Below are 16,741 nucleotides of genomic sequence, written 5' to 3' on the forward strand. Positions count from 1 at the left end.
GTGTGTGGGGGGGGGGGTCTCTTTCAGAGGATGAGCCCAGGACCGGTGGGGGCGCGGGGTGTGGTGACCCGGGCTATCACGGGTGATAGTGCAAAGGTCAGGAGAAGGAACTGAAGGGAACGCTCCTGAAGACCTGGGCAACAGAGGGTAAAGGTCATGGGGATGGAGGTGAGGGAGCAAGGTTGAGCAGGGGACGGTCAGGAGGACGGACCTGAGGGAGCAGTCCTGGGGAGAGAGGGTCCTGGGCCCGAGCGGGTAAAGCTGAGGGCAATGGGACCGACCAGTTGCCCACCTCAGAGGCCCAGAGGATGACGGGCACGGGGTCAAGGGGAACAGAGGGGAAAAGCATCGGGCGATGGGACTGATGATCAGGGGGGAGGATGTGACACCAGGCCCAGGGGCAATGGAAGGACAGAGTCGGGCTTGGGATTGAGGTCGGTGAGAGGCCAAGGGTCAGGGGTAGATAACTTTGAGGAGGGCGTTCCCCGGAGGAGAGGAGGTGGGGGAGTCGGGCGAGGGGAAGGACTGGTTGGTCCACAGGAGCCCAGTGAACCCACGGTTCCCTGGACACGGGGCGTACTGACGGCAGCTGCGGCCGCGCAGGTGGGACTCACAGGTGAAGGACACCCGGTAGGTGACCTTGCCGTGCTTGAGGTAACACGTACGATCAGTGTGGCCAGAGGTCAGGGGCACCTGACAAGTCCCCAGGTGTTCATTCCTAAAGGGATCTTTATCGTAGACCTTCACTGTGAGTTTCAGGTGGTTTTTGGCCACCACTGTACTCAGATCCAATCTGGCGTTCCAGCGAGGGTTATTGTTATTGTTCACCACCCAGGTCCGCTCACTGGCCTTCCCGTAAGAGACCACCACAAAAGCGTCGGTGCCACTAAGATAGTCACCCCAGAGGCCAAAGCCCCTCTTGACGGTGACCACCAGGTGCCCCACGCCCTTCTGCTTGGCGCAGCAGAGACGGTCCACCCAGCTGTTCTCTCGGCAGAGGCAGGAGCAGGGGTCGGAGTGGCTCTTGCTCTTGCCGGCGGGGCAGGTGGTTCTGGAGCAGTACCGCCTCAGGGCGTTGGCCATGATGTACTCTCTGAGGTAGCGCCTCAGCTGGTCACGCCGGCGGTCACTGGTGGGTAACAGGTGATGGAGGGGGGCCAGCCGGTAGTGTACCACCCCCGGCGAGGCCTTCAGACTATTCAGCCAGCGGGTGAAGGCGGCGGGGTCAGAGGAGAAGAGGATGTCCCTCTTCCCGGTGGACTGACCTCCTGTGACCTCCGTCAGCCTCTCGCTGAAGGCCTGGTGGAAGCTGCTGGCGTGGTTCACGGACCGGGCCTTCCTCTTGCAGGATCTCATGGCAGCTGAGGCCCTGCCTGCCCAAATCACCCCATAACTGGCCTCTACACCCAGGCAGGTCTTCACCTCCTCGGCGGTGAGCCCCTCCACCGCGGCCTTGCAGGTGCGGATGGCCGTCACGTCCTTGAAATAGCCGCCCAGATCCACCAACCGGATGTAATGTGTTCCGAAAGTCTGCACCAGTCGGTGGTAGTGGTGCCGGGCTCCCCCGTAGGATGTGTTGGTGATCCGGCGCAGGTGGGCGGAGAACTGGGGCGCCAGGGGGGGTGCGTGCTTCAGCCGGTAGCGGTACAGGCGGCAGCGGACCTCATGGCTGGCGAAGCTGTAGCGGTCTGATTGGACCTTGCGGGTGCTGAAGGACATGACCTTGGACTTGGAACCAGCCAGTGTTAAACCGACCGACCGGGTGGGCAGACTCAGGCCAGCCCTCCAGCTGTTGTCCACGCTGGAGCTGACCGACGTAGCCAGCTCGGAGACCGAGTGGAAGAGGTGGCCATACAGGTGCCGGCGGCAGTTGTGTTGAGCCCGCCAGTCCACCACGGCCAGGGGGAGTCGCTGGCGTTTACCCCCCATCAGTGAGTTGCTGCAGAGAGTGCAGGCCCCATTGGGACGTTTCCAGCTCTCTACGTCCACCACATATGCCCCCTTGCGGGTCAACGTCACCACATCGATACCCTCTCCGGCCAGGTTGGTCCCTGGTACCGGGGACGCGGCCTGGCACTCTCTGAAACAGCCCGTCTGGCAGATGGCCCCCACACCCCCCAGGAACAGGGGCGCCCAGAGCAACGTTCCCAATCTCCGACCCATCCCGGGCTCCGTCGCCGTGTCGACAGGGCTCCCCTCGGAGGGTGGTCCGTCTGGAAGGAGAATAGGAGACGGGGGTCACCCACGGATGGCGCCTCAGATCCACCCCCCTCCCAACCACCCACCTCTCCACAGGGGGTCCGTCCCCACTGCCCACCCCTCCACGGGGGGGGGTCCGTCCCCACCGCCCACCCCTCCGCGGGGGGGGGAGGTCCCTCCCCACCACCCACCCCTCCGCAGGCGGTCCATCCCACCGCCCACCCCTCCACGGGGGGTCCCTCCCCACCGCCCACCCCTACACAGGGGGTCCCTCCCAACCAACCACCCCTCCACAGGGGGTCCGTCCCCGCTACCCACCACTGACTATGGAGAGGAGGAGGGGGACAGAGAGATGCTGGAGGATGGAGGGGAAAGGGAGACCGTTGGGGGGAGAGAGAGAGGGAGAGAGAGGGAGAGAGGGAGGTAGGGAGGGAGAGAGGGAGGGAGAGAGAGACCGTCATGGAGGGAGTGACCCTGAATGACATGGGTGGGGAGAAGGAGACGGAGGGAGTCACAGAATCACAGAACGGTTACAGCCCAGGGGAGGCCGCTCTGCCCCTCCAGTCTATCCCATCTCTGTGTGAGGGCAATCCCAACGTTCCCACTCCCCGCCCTCCCCCCACGGCCTGTGGTTTATGCAGCTCCCTCTTCAACACCACGATTGAAGCTGCCTTCACTGCTCTCCAGGCAGGGAATCCCAGACCCCAACCGCTCGCCGCTGAAGCAAAACTTTCCTCAGCTTCCTTCTGCTTCGTTGTCCGGTCACCCTGAGGCGGTGAGCCCGGGTTCTCGTCCCTTCTACTGATGGGACGACCCTTCGACTGTGGGATCCCCTCGTAGACTCTCTCCACGACCCAAGTCCCCCGTCCCTGGAATCACTCAGGTCCACCCCTCCCACACCTCCTCCGAAGCCTTCGCATCTTCCCTCAAGTGTGGCGTCCAGAACTGGACACAAAACTCCGGTGTTTCACAAAGCTCCTTCCCGACTCCTCGTCTTGTGCTCCGAGCTCAAAGCCCTGGAGCCCGTCGACTTTACAAACCACTTTCTCACCACTTCTGATGAACTGTTCACTTTTCCCCCCCAGATCTCTCTGATCTTCTGGCCCTCGTTGGTGTTGTTCCCTTCCATTTATATTTCCTCCCCATCCTTCCCACCGAGATGTGACCCTTCACATCTCTCAGCATTAAACAGCATCTGCCGCCCCTCTGCCCATCCCATCTGCTCTCTCGCTCCCTCTCCTTCTCCCTCTCTCCCCCTCTCTCTCTCCCCCTTCTCTCTCCCCCGTCTCCCCCCTCCCTCTCTCCCCCTCTCTCTCTCCCCCTCTCTCTTCCTCTCTCTCCCCCCTCTGACCACCCAGACCTCCAGGTTTTGTGCCGTCAACAGATCTGGGAACCGTGAGTCCTGCTCCAATTCCCGGTCATTCACACACGTTCAGAAAAGCACCAGACCAGGTCCTGACCTATGGAAACTCCACTGACCATCTTTACCTCTCGCTGCCTTGGTGTAGCAGCCGGCATAATCAAAGACCCCACCCACCCGGGACATTCTCTCTTCTCCCCTCTCCCATCGGGTAGAAGATACAGGAGCCTGAGGGCACGTCCCACCAGGCTCAAGGACAGCTTCTACCCCACGGTGATAAGACTATTGAACGGTTCCCTTATACGATGAGATGGACTCTGACCTCACGATCTACCTTGTTGTGACCTTGCACCTTATTGCACTGCACTTTCTCTGTAGCTGGGACACTTTACTCTGTACTGTTATTGTTCTTACCTGTGCTACCTCAGTGCACCCTGTGCTACCTCAATGCACCCTGTACTGCCTCAATGCACCCTGTACTACCTCAGTACACCCTGTACTACCTCAATGCACCCTGTGCTACCTCAATGCTCCCTGTACTACCTCAGTGCGCCCTGTTCTACCTGAATGCACCCTGTACTACCTCAGTGCGCCCTGTACTACCTCAATGCACCCTACTACCTCAATGCTCCCTGTACTACCTCAGTGCGCCCTGTACTACCTCAGTGCGCCCTGTACTGCCTCAATGCACTCTGTACTACCTCAGTGCACCCTGTACTACCTCAGTGCACTCTGTACTACCTCAGTGCACCCTGTACTACCTCAATGTAACAGCACTGTGTAATGAATTGACGTGTACGGTCGGTTTGCAAGACAAGTTTCTCACTGCACCTCAGTACAAGTGACAATAATAAACCAATACCAATACCCTCCAGTCTGAAGATCAACCTTCAGCCTCTGCTCTCTGCTTCCCGTTACTAGACTAATTTTGCCTGTGCACTGCGGCAGCCTCTTTTACTCCACAGACTTCAATCTTGCAGAGAAGTCTGTTAGGTGGCACTTTCTCGGAACCCGTTGGGAAGCCGCTATCTACCACATCAGCTGATCTTAGTGAATATTTCATGAATACTTGATGTCTTAAATGAAAACTTCTTGTCCGCATTTACTGTGGAGAAGCCAGTGAGTTCAACAGTCCTGAAACATATGGACATTACGAACAGGGAGGTGATGGCGGTGGGGGGGGGGGGGGGGGGGGGGGGGGCCACATTAAAGTGAATAAATTCCCGGGGCCTGACCGAGTGTATCCTGAGACATTGCGGGAAGCAGGGGTAGAAGTTGCTGGGGCTCCGGCAGAGACTTTTTGAATCTTCCTTTTCCACAGGTGAGGAATGGAGAGACTGGATGTTGTGCCTTTATTTCGGAAGGTCTGCAAGGACAAGCCGGTGTAGCCTGACATGAGGGGTTGTTGGAAAGTCCCTGGAGGGGGTTCTGGGGGGATAGGATCCACCTGCATTTGGAAAGGCCGGGGCTGATGAGGCAAAGTCAGCGTGGCTTTGCGCGTGGCAAATCGTACCTCACCAATCTGACAGAGTTCTTTGAAGAGGTGCCCGAGAGAACTGACGAGGGCAGGACGGTAGACGTTGTCTACGTGGACCTTAGTATGGCTTTTGGCAAGGTCCTGAACGGTTGGGAAGGGGAGATCACTTGGAATCCAGAGTGAGCTCGATAATTGGATGTAAAATTGTTGTCGGAAGGAGTCGGCAGGGGGGTAGCGGAGGGTTGTCTTTCGGACTGGAGGGCTGGGACCAGTGGTGTGCTGCAGGGATCAGCGGCGTTTGTCATCCAATAAACTATCCGATTTATTAATAATATTAATAAGTTTGCGGATGACTCAAAAATTGGTGGTGGGGTGGTCGGTGAAGAAGGTTGCATGAGGTTACGGCAGGACCCAGGTCAACTGGGAAAGTCCACAAGGGAATGGCAGGATGGAGTTTAAGTCTGACACGTTCAAAGCAACTTGGGAAGTTGAACCGGGGCAGGGCAGAGAAAGTGTTCAAGGCAGCTACAACGACAACGTTCAAGAGCCACTCGGAGAGGTCCCCGGATAGGAGCAGTTCAGCGGGACCTGGGACAAGCTCAGGAAGGGACCTGGGCCGGTGTGGACGAGTTGTGTCGAAGGGCTTGTTTCCGTGCTGGACAACTCTGTGAATCTGCGGTTCGGTAACGGCAGTTCCCTCCCTGACTCCGTCACAGAGAGCAAAGCTTGAAGGGCAGACCGACGGGCTGGGATACAACCAGGCAACTGAAGAGGGAGGAGGAGAGAGCGAGAGGAGAGGGAGATACAAATACAGAGAAAGAGACAGACAGACAAATAGGCAGACAGATATAAAGTTAGAGAGAGAGGGGGTGGGGAACATCACAGAAACAAAGGACTACAGACACTGGAATCCAGATGAAAGACACGACGATGCTGGAGGGTCTCAGCAGGCCGGGCAGCGTCCGCGGAGAAAAGCAGGCGGTCAACGTCCCGGGTCGGGGACCCTTCTTCAGGACTGTAGATGGGAAAAGAGGGGAGCCCGATATATAGGAGGGGAAAACAGAGCAGCGACATGTAGACAGAAGAGGGGAGACGGGGTGGGCACAGGGTGGTGAGAGGTCGACGCAGGTAAGAGATGGTGATGGGCAGGTGCTGGGGGGAGGGGGGGGCAGATCCACCGGGCGACGGGTCAAAAGGAAGGAGAGGGGGAATAAGGGGGTAGGATAAAGAGACGGGCTAGGAAAGGGGAGGCATGGTTGGGGGTGGGTGTGGGGGGGATTTGTGGGGAAGGGGGTGTGAGGATTACCTAAAGTGGGAGAATTCAATGTCCCTGCCGTTAGGCTGCAAGGTTCCCAGAGGGAAGACGAGGAGCTGCTCCTCCGGTTTGCGCTGGGAATTCTCCGGGCAGCGGAGGAGGCCGAGGGCCGACGTGTCAGTGCTGGGGTGGGAGGGGGGAGTTGAAGCGACGGGCGACGGGGAGGTGCAGGTCGCTGCCACGGACGGAGAGCGGGTGTCCTGCGAGACGGTCACCCAGTCTGCGTCTGGTCTCGCCGACGTAGAGGAGGCCGCGCTCGGAGCACCGAATGCAGTCGATGCCGTTGCGGGAGGTGCGGGTGAATCACCCCTTCCACCCTCCGACCCATCCCGCTCCCACCCCGGGATCTCTCCACCGCCCCCTGCCATAGGTGCAACACCTGCCCCTGCACCGCCCCCGTCCCCTCCACCCTGGCACCCAAGCAGTCCTCTCAGGCGAGACAGAGATTCACCCCCACACCCCACAACAGCATCGACTGCATTCGGCGCTCCGAGCGCGGCCTCCTCTACGTCGGCGAGACCAGACGCAGGCTGGGTGACCGTCTCGCAGGACACCCGCTCTCCGTCCGTGGCCGCGACCTGCATCTCCCCGCCGCCCGTCGCTTCAACGCCCCCCTCCCACCCCATCACTGACACGTCGGCCCTCGGCCTCCTCCGCTGCCGGGAGAATTCCCAGCGCAAACCGGAGGAACAGCGCCTCGCCTTCCCTCTGGGAACCTTGCAGCCTAACGGCAGGGACATTGAATTCTCCCACTTTAGGTAAACCCCACACACCCCCTTCCCCACAAATCCCCCCCACACCCACCCCCAACCATGTCTCTTCTTCCCTTTCCTAGCGTCTCTCTCTTTTTTTCTGCCCCCCCCCCTTTTTTCCTCCTTACATTTGACCCGTCGCCCGGTGGATCTGCCCCCCCCCTCCCCCCCGCACCTGCCCATCACCATCTCTTACCTGCGTCGACCTCTCACCACCCTGTGCCCACCCCACCTCCCCTCTTCTGTCGGCCCGTCGCTGCTCTGTTTTCCCCTCCTATATATCGGGCTCCCCCCTTTTCCCATCTCCAGTGCCGAGGAAGGGTCCCCGACCCGAGACGTTGACCGCCTGCTTTTCCCCGCGGATGCTGCCCGGCCTGCTGAGCCCCTCCAGCGTCGTCGTGGGGAACATTAATCACGTGCGAGGGAGAGGCAGAGAGAGTGGGGGAGATATCGGTCATGAGGGAGAGAGAGAGAGGGGTTGGGTGAGGCAGTGGGAAATTCCAGAACATCACTCACCCCAGGGTCACAGCGTAAGCTGTGGGTGCAGTGAGGGGACTTAAGGAGGGTGTCGTGGGGAGGTGGGGAGGGGGGAGAGAGGGGAGGAGAGATGAAGAGGTTTGGACCACTCATGGACGAGTAATGTTGTCAAATGGACACCCTCCTACCCCTGAGACACAGAAGTGGACCTACCTGACTCTGCTCTTCCAGGAACTCCGAGCTTCTCCCGGGTCTGCTCCGGCTGGGACCTGTCTCCGTGTCTCCCGGTGTCCGGTTGGGGTCCGAGGTCCGGGTCTCAGCCCCGACTCCGGGTTCTGAGCCACTGAGCGATTCACGGACCTTCTTAAGGTGGCAACCACGTCACCAGGAGGGGAGGGGCTGTCTTGAGGAGCTCACACCCATGGGCTGACCTCAGGCATGGGAGCAGGAAGTGTCAGTGGGAGGCTCGAAGGTGGGGCCTGTTCCCAAGGTGACTCCTTCCCTCCCCCCTACTGCGGACAGGGACGGGTTTGGAGGGGAGGGGGAGGCGGGAGTCTGGGGAAGGGGAGAGGTGAGATGAGGGGCTTTGTTGGGTCAAGGAGTCGTTGGTTGCAAGCAGCCATTTTACCAAATGGATGGGATGGGGGAGGAGGAGAGAGGGTGTGAGAGAGAGAGGGAGAGAGAGAGAGGCAGAGAGCGGGGGAGAGGGGGAGAGAGGGGGAGAGGGGGAGGGAGAACGCTGGAAAGACAAGGAGATAAAGGTGGATTGAGAGAGCAAGAGAGAGAGGTGAAGAGACCGTGTCGGGCAATGAGAGAAAGAGGGAACCAGAGACCATGAAACTGTCAGAGAGGGTTAGTCATCCAGAGAGAGATCACGGAGATGAGGGGGAGGTGTGTTTGGACGTTGAGGAGGGCGGGCGGGGGGGGGTGAAGAATAGGGGGCAGCACCAAGGATGGACGGGGAGGTGGTGAGTTGAGGATCCGAGGGTGGTGGATGGAGAGGGAAGGGGTAACGGAGAGACTGTCCAACACCTCCTGGCCCGATACAGAGACCGGGCCTTTCCTGGACCCTGAGAGGAGGGCAAGGTGTCTCCGTCCCACACCAGCCCTCCATCAGTCCGGGGAACTTGAATGCTGCGTCTCGACCTGGTGACAAACCTCGCCGAGCCTCCCCCGTCGTGTCTAAACTCCAGAAACAGCTTGTGTACGTGAGCCACAGGGAGCCTGGGGTCGGAGAATTACCATCAAGAATCAGCCTTGACACCCTCTCACTGAGGATCTCACACCCCAAGTCACCTCTTCCTGGTGGCCCGTGGCCACTAAACCAGCTCAGCTCAGCCAGGAAACAGGGCAGACGTTCTGCCGAAAGGGTAAGAGTCGGCCGAGGCCGACCATGGGGAGGCTGCAGCTTCCCCAAGCGGGACGGGCCCTGCCTGATCAGCCCCGTTGCCCTTGGGACCCCGATTCGATGTTAGTCACTCAAGAGGTGCAGACAGTAAGTTCATCGACATCCGGACAAACCGAGAACAGTCTCCACACCAGGGTGTGAGATTGCTGGTGGCAGGCCCCGGAGATTTATCTGTCTTAATATTATTTAACAACTTCAATACATCCTCCCTCTTGATACCAACAATCTCGAGAACATTACCCCTACCAGCACTCCCTTCCGCATCATCAAGACCCCTCTCCCTGGTGAATACCGAAGAGAAGTACTCATTGAGAACTTCTCCCACTTCTGCCGCCTCCAGGCAAATTCTCCCACCTTTGTCCTTAATCGGACCTACCTTCACCCTAGCCATCCTCCTACCCTTCACGTACTTGAAAAAGGCCTTGGGATTTTCCTTAACCCTACTAGCCAAAGCCTTTTCATGTCCCCTTCTAGCTCTCCTCAGCCCTTTCTTAAGTTCCTTCCTCGCTACCCTATATTCCTCACAGGCCCTGTCTGAACCTTGCTGCTTATACCTCACGTACGCTACCTTCTTCTCCCTAACGAGTCGTTCCACCTCTCTCGTCACCTACGGTTCCTTCACCCTGCCGTTCCTTCTCTGCCTCACCGGGACAAATTTATCCCTAACATCCTGCAAGAGATCCCTGAACATCGACCACATCTCCACAGTACATTTCCCTTCAAAAATGTCATCCCAATTTACCCTCCCAAGTTCTCGCCTCATGGCCTCATAATTCGCCTTTCCCCGATTAAATATCTTCCCGTCCTCTTTGCTCCTATCCCTGTCCATGACAATTCTAAAAGTTATGGAGCAGTGGTCACTGCCCCCCAAATGTTCACCCACTGATAGATCTGTCACCTGTTCTGGTTCGTTACCTAAAACTTCATCTAATATGGCATCCCCTCCAGTCGGCCTGTCAACATACTGTGTCAGGAATCTGTCCTGGACACACTTGACAAACTGCGCCCCGTCTAAACCCTTGGCACTAAGCAGGTGCCGATCAATATTTGGAAAGTTGAAGTCTCCCATTATAATAACCCTGTTATTTTCGCATCTCTCCAAAAATTGCCTCCCGATCTGCTCCTCAGTATCCCTACTGCTACCGGGGGGGGCCTATAGAATACTCCCAGGAGGGTAACTGCCCCTTTCTTGTTCCTAACCTCCACCCACATTGACTCTAGAGAGGATCCTTCGACATTATCCGCCCTTTCTGCTGATGTAACCGTGTCCCTGACCAGTATCGCCGCCCCTCCTCCTCTTCTCCCCCCCTCCCTATCCCTTTTAAAACACTGAAAACCAGGAATGTTCAATATCCACTCCTGCCCCGATGTCAGCCATGCCCCTGTAAAAGCCACAATATCGTAGTCCCATGTACTTATCCAAGCTCTCAGTTCAGCTCCCTTGTTCCTGATGCTTCTTGCATTTAAGTAAATGCACTTTAGCCCATCCACCTCACTGCTTTTGTAGCCTGTACTCTGCCTCTCCTTCCTCAAAGCCTCTCTACCTGTTAGATCTGACTTTTCCCCAGCCCCTTCTTCCTCTGATCGACTCCTCCGGTTCCCCTCCCCCTCACGATCCAGTTTAAACCCTCCCGAACCACCCGAGCAAACCTGGCCGCAAGGCTATTGGGCCCCCTCAGGTTCGGGTATAACCCGCCCTCTCTGTACAGGTCCCACCTTCCCCAGAAGAGATCCCAACGTACACTGGTCAGTGTACAGATCTCCCCCTGAGGGACAGGGACTGAGGGACACCGGTCAGTGTACAGATCCCCCCCTGAGGGACAGGGACTGAGGGACACCGGTCAGTGTACAGATCTCCCGCTAAGGGAGAGGGACTGAGGGACACCGGTCAGTGTACAGATCTCCCCCTGAGGGAGAGGGACTGAGGGACACCGGTCAGTGTACAGATCTCCCCCTGAGCGAGAGGGACTGAGGGACACCGGTCTGTGTTCTCGTTCTTGCCTGCACCACTGTCGAACTGCACATCACGGCGACAGTTCACCTGCCACAGGATAAATCAAGCTCCATCTCATTACCGGAAAAATACGATTACAGGAGCCAATCAGCACGTCTTTTGTCGATTAATTTTTCCAAAGCTTCTCGTGCACGGGGAGGCTTTACGACGTTCCCGCGATGACGTCCCTGCTCCGATGAAAGTCACCCGTCCTGGGACGCAGGTCTGCCGGAGACCCTCCGGTTTGTCCCCTGCGGCCACCAGGATCGTGGGAAACGGAGCCGTCTCTGAGCCACCTCTTGCACGGGCGGCGTGGATCTGTAAATGACGTTACGTTCAAGCGATTAAGTTGGCTGCAGTTTGTCGAGCTGGATGGTGCACCTTCCCTCCAATACGGGTCTGTGTTGGGGCAAGGGGCGGCTCCTGGGTTGGGGCGGGGGTGACGTAACACCCTCAAGGTGTTAAGGGAAGGGGTTGTCTCCTGGGCCCCACCCGCCCCTCCCCTCCTCCGCACCCCAACCACTGAGCTTGGTGCAGTCGGACGAACTGGGATTGGCATCTGCTCCTCACCCCCATTCCCACCGGGAGTCCCCTGTGCCCACAGAACACTCCGGGAGGCAGGGGTGATGGGAATTGGGAAGGTTCGAGGAACGTGGGGCGGGAAGGGAGAGGCCGTTGGCGCAGGGCTCCCCAGGAGGGAAGGGGAGAGCGATGGGTGGCAGGGTCGAGCTGGGGTGAGCGGGTAAAGGTCAGGGGGATGGGCATGAGGGAGAAGGGACGTGGCGGCTGGGGGGCGACGTGAGGGGGCTAAGGTCAGGAGAAGATATCCTTAAGGAGGGCATCCCCTGAGGAAGAGGAACGGTTGGTCCACAGGAGCCCAGTGAACCCGGGACCCCCTGGACTCGGGGCGTACTGACGGCAGGTGGGGCCCTGCAGGTGGGGCCCACAGGTGGAGGACAACCCGATAGGTAACCTCACCGTACTTCAGGTAACACGTGTGATCCGTGCGGCCAGAGGTCGGGGGCTCCTCACGGATCCCCAGCAGCTCGGTCCTGAAGATGTCTTCATCGCAGACGTTCGGCGTGAGGTTCTGGCCACTGACGGCCACCAGCTCACCCCGGAGCAGGTGGCTGTCAGCGAGGGTTGTTGCTGGTGGCCACCGTTTGGGTCTGACCTTTGACATCCTGAAATGGGATATCCTGAGGCCTTCTCCATCATAGCCGGTGACTTCAACCAGGCCAACTTCAAGAGTGTGTCACTGCAATATTACCAGCAGGTCTCCTGTCCCACCAGGGGCCCAAACACCCTCAAGCATTGCGACACAACCATCAAAGGTGGCGACCGAGCTACACCCCCGCCCACAATTTGGAAAATCAGACCACCAGGCTGTGGTCCTCCTCCCTGTGTACAAACAGAAGCTGCAACGTGAGGATCCAGTACAGGAAGTCGTGCAGGGCTGGTCTGAGGAACGAGGCGAGCTTCTTCGTGACTGAGTCGGTAGGCTGGTCCACGTTCAAAGGCTCAGCAGCCAACCTCGATGAGTACGTCACCACCGTCACAGAGTTTATCAGCAAGTGCATTGAGGACTGTGTACCAAAGATTTAACCCAGGTGTTCCCAAACCAGAAACCATGGATGAACCGAGAGGTCAACTCCCTGCCGAAGTCCAGGACGGTGGCATTGAAATCAGGTAACCCCGACCTGGACACCAAATTGAGATACAACCTCCATGAAGCCACCAGAGATGCCACGAGACAATACCAGTCCAAAACGGAGCCCCAGACCAGCCGCCAGTTGTGGCAGGGCTGACACGCTACAACGGGCTACAAAACAAAGTCGGGCAGCACCGACGACGACGGCGCATCCCTTCCCGATGAGCCTCGCGTTCTGTGCGTGGGTTGAACAGAAGAGGAATGGAATGCCACCACCCGACCCAACAGCCTCCAACGCACCTGAACCCACAGTCACCATTACAGCCGTCAGATCAGTCCCCCGGAGAGTGAACCCGAGGAAAGTGTCTGGCCCAGATGGTGTCCCTGGCCGTGTCCTTAGAGCCTGTGCAGATCAGCTGGCAGACATCCTTACAGCCTGCGCAGATCAGCCGGCGGGGGTAGTTGCAGACATTTTTAACATCTCCCCACTTCAGTCTGGGGTTCCCACCTGCTTTAGGAAGACCACTATCATCCCGATATCTCAGGTAACGTACCTTAACGACGACCGCCCGGTGGCTCTGACATCCACCATCGTGAAGTGCTTCGAGAGGCTGGTCACGGCACGCATCAGCTCCAGCCCCCCAGACGACCTCGACCCACTGCAATTCACCTCCCAGCGAAACAGGTCCGTGGTGGACGCCGTCTCCCTGGTCCTACGTTCATCTCTGGAGCATCCGGACAGTAAAGACACCCGTGTTAGACTACTGTTTATAGAGTACAGCTCCACCTTCAATACTGTAAATCCAAGCAAACTTATCACCAGACTCCTAAACCTGAGACTCAGAATCAGATTTGTTATCACAAGATCACAAGACAAGGGAAGCAGAAGTAGGCCATTCGGCCCATCGAGTCTGCTCCAAAAAATAGGATAAAAGAAAAGGAAATGAGAAATTGGGGGCGGGGGGTGCCAAAGAAAAAAACCTAACCCCAATTTCCGGCATTATCCCCATATCCCTTGATACCCCGACTATTTAGATATCTATCTATCTCTTCATCAAACGCCTCCAGTGATGCTGTACGTGGCAAGGAATTCCACAAATCCACGACCCTCTGGCTAAAGAAATTTCTCCTCATCTCTGTTTTAAACCTGGACCCTCTAATTCTAAGACTGTGCCCTCTGGTCCTGGACTCACCCACCAAGGGAAACAGCTTGGCCACATCTACCCTGTCCAGTCCTTTTGACATTTTAAGTGTCTCCAGTGAGGTCCCCTCTCATTCTTCTGTACACCAGTGAGTACAGTCCAAGAGCCGGCAATCGCTCCTCGTACGTAAGCCCTTTCGTTCCGGGAATCATCCTCATAAATCTCCTCTGAACCCTCTCCAACGTCAGCACATCTTTCCTAAGATATGGGGCCCAAAACTGTGCACGGTATTCCAAATGAAGCCTCACTAGTGCCCCGTAGAGTCTCATCAACACTTACATATGTGGTGAAATGTGTTTTTTTGTGGCAGCAGGTACAGTGCAAGACATAAAAATTACTATAAGTTGCAATAATAATTAAATAGAGCAAAAGAGGAATAACGAGGGAGTGTTCATGGGTTCGTGGACCGTTCGGAAATCTGACGGCGGAGGGGAAGAAGCTGTTCCCGAGTCATTGAGTGTGGGTCTTCAGGCTCCTGTACCTCCTCCCCGATGGCAATAATGAGAAGAGGGCATGTCCCGGGTGCTGAGGGTCCTTAATGATGGATGCCGCCTTCTTGAGGCAGCGCCTCTTGAAGATGTCCTCGATGGCGGGGAGGGTTGTGCCCGTGATGGAGCTGGCTGAGTCTCCAAGCCTCTGTGGCCTCTTGCGATCCTGTGCGTTGAAGCTTCCGTACCAGGCGGTGATGCAACCAGTCAAAGTGCTCCCCACCTCCCTTTGCAACTGGATCATTGACTTCCTGACCAACAGACCGCAGTTAGCAAGGATAGTCAACAACACCCCCGCCACGATTATTCTCAACACTGGCTCCCCACAAGGCTGCGTCCTCAGCCCCCGACTCTACTCCCTACACGCTCACGACAACGTGGCCAGATTCTGCTCTAACTCCCATCTACAAGTTTGCAGGTGACACCGCTGCTGTGGGCCGAATTTCAAATAACGATGAGTAGGAGTTCAGGTCGGAGATAGAGAGCCCAGTGACATGGAGTCATGACAACAAACTTTCCCTGTGTCAGCAAAGCCAAAGAGCTGGTCATAGACTTCAGGAAGTGGGGTGGTGAACAGGCTCCCGAACAGGTCCAAAGCGTTGAAAGCTACAAGTTCCGAGGAGTGAACACCATCCTGAGCCTGTCCTGGTCCAACCCTGTAGACATCAGTGTGAAGAAAGCTCACGTACTTCCTCAGGAGGCTAAAGAAATTCGGCATGTCCCCTTTGACCCTCACTAGATTTTCTCAATGCACCACAGAAAGCATCCTATCCGGATGCATCCCGGCTCAGGACGGCAACTGCTCTGCCCGGGACTGCAAGAAACTTCAGAGAGTTGTGGACACAGCTGAGCACATCACGGACACCGGTCTCCCCTCCATGGACTCTGTCTACTCTTCTCACTGCCTCGGTGAAGCAGCCGGCATAATCAAAGACCCCACCCACCCCGGACATTCTCTCTTCTCCCCCCTCCCATCGGGCAGAAGATACAGGAGCGAGAAAGCAAGTACCCCCAGGCTCAAGGACAGCTTCTATCCCGCTGTCATTGAACTGTCCCCCAGTATGATCAGACAGCCTCCTGCCTTGTTATGGCCTTGCACCTTATGGTCTGCCCGCACTGCTCTTTCTCTGCAGCTGTAACACTTCATTCTACGTTCTGTTACTGTTTTCCCTTGTGTGACCTCAGTGCACTGAGGGGATGAAATGTTCTGTCTGGATGGCATGCAAAACAAGTTGTTCACTGGACCTCGGTACCTGTCACAATAATAAACCAATCTAACAATTTACCTTGTCGGCAGAGACCACCACAACACCATGGGTACCGGTCCAATTGCTGTCCTGAAGTTAATGGCCCTCTTGACAGTGACCTCCAATGAGGGAGAGTGTAGTTGGAGAATTCAGCAGCTGTCGGTGGAGTTCGAGAACAAATTTACAAGGAAAAGGAGGAGATATTAGATGTCTCGGTGGGTTTAAAGGTGGCTAAATCCCCAGGGCCTGACGAGATGTCGCCCAGGTTGGTGTGAGAGGCAAGGGAGGAGATCGCTGGGGCCCCGACAGAGATTCTTTCATCTTCACTGGCCTGGAGTGAGGGGTTGGATGGCTGGAGGGGAGCAAATGTGGTGGGTTTATTCAAGAAGGGCAGCAGAGAGAAGCCGGGTGATCACATCACGGGCCGCTGAGTGCAAACGGTGCAGGCATCCTGTTGAAAAGGATGTGGGCCGCACCTTGTCTGCAACAGTGGGCCGAAGCCCACCAGGGTAAGCTGGAGCTTCCCCACCCGGGACAGGTTCTCCAAGCCCAGCTGTCCTTGGGACCCGAGTCAATGTCAGTCACTCAGAGGGGCAGACAACAAGTTCACCGACATCCGGACAAACCGGGAACGGTCTCCACGGCAGGGCGCGAGCTTGCTGGTGAGAATACGTATCTGATGGGGAGCCTTGGTGTGAAGACACGGCCTGTGAAAAGTGAAGTGAGGACAAGTAAACAGACAGCGCTGCCACAAAACTGTCAGTGCACAACACGATTAAAACACCAACAGCAAGGCAGTGTGAGAGAGACAAAGGCAGCTGTGCAAATACATCCTGAGAGAGGGGCTGAAGGGGTCACCTACTGAGCCAGTGTGGGTGAAAGTCAGAAACAGGAGGGGAGCAACTACTTTTTTGGGAGTATTCTACAGACCTGCCAACAGCCCGCGGGACACTGAAGAGCAGAGAAGTAGGCAGGTTTTGGAAAGGTGCAAAAATAACAGGGTTGTTGTCACGGGTGACTTCAACTTCCCTAATATTGATTGGCACCTCCTTGGTGCTCAAGGTTTAGGTGGGGCAGAATTTTTTCGGTGTGTCCAGGAAGGATTTCTGACACAGCATGTGGACAGGCCGACTGGAGGAGAGGCCATGCTGGATCCGGTACCTTTTGGCAAG

The 16,741-nt window shown here is 57.0% G+C and overlaps 1 protein-coding gene across 1 annotated transcript; it reads right to left on the minus strand.

Moving 5' to 3' along the window:
• Positions 1-453: 453 nt before the first annotated feature.
• Positions 454-15,716, minus strand: LOC127567282 (perforin-1-like). Its single transcript, XM_052009965.1, has 7 exons — positions 15,609-15,716; positions 13,187-13,357; positions 11,189-11,299; positions 8,613-8,804; positions 7,794-7,923; positions 6,371-7,007; positions 454-2,213 (listed from the first exon to the last, which is right to left on the minus strand). Exons 1-7 carry the CDS (start codon positions 15,635-15,637, stop codon positions 454-456), a joined length of 3,030 nt encoding a protein of 1,009 aa, XP_051865925.1. The 5' UTR covers positions 15,638-15,716.
• Between the last annotated feature and the right edge of the window lie 1,025 nt (positions 15,717-16,741).

This window comes from Pristis pectinata, unplaced genomic scaffold (assembly GCF_009764475.1).
Source record: "Pristis pectinata isolate sPriPec2 unplaced genomic scaffold, sPriPec2.1.pri scaffold_92_arrow_ctg1, whole genome shotgun sequence".
Taxonomy (NCBI): domain Eukaryota; kingdom Metazoa; phylum Chordata; class Chondrichthyes; order Rhinopristiformes; family Pristidae; genus Pristis; species Pristis pectinata.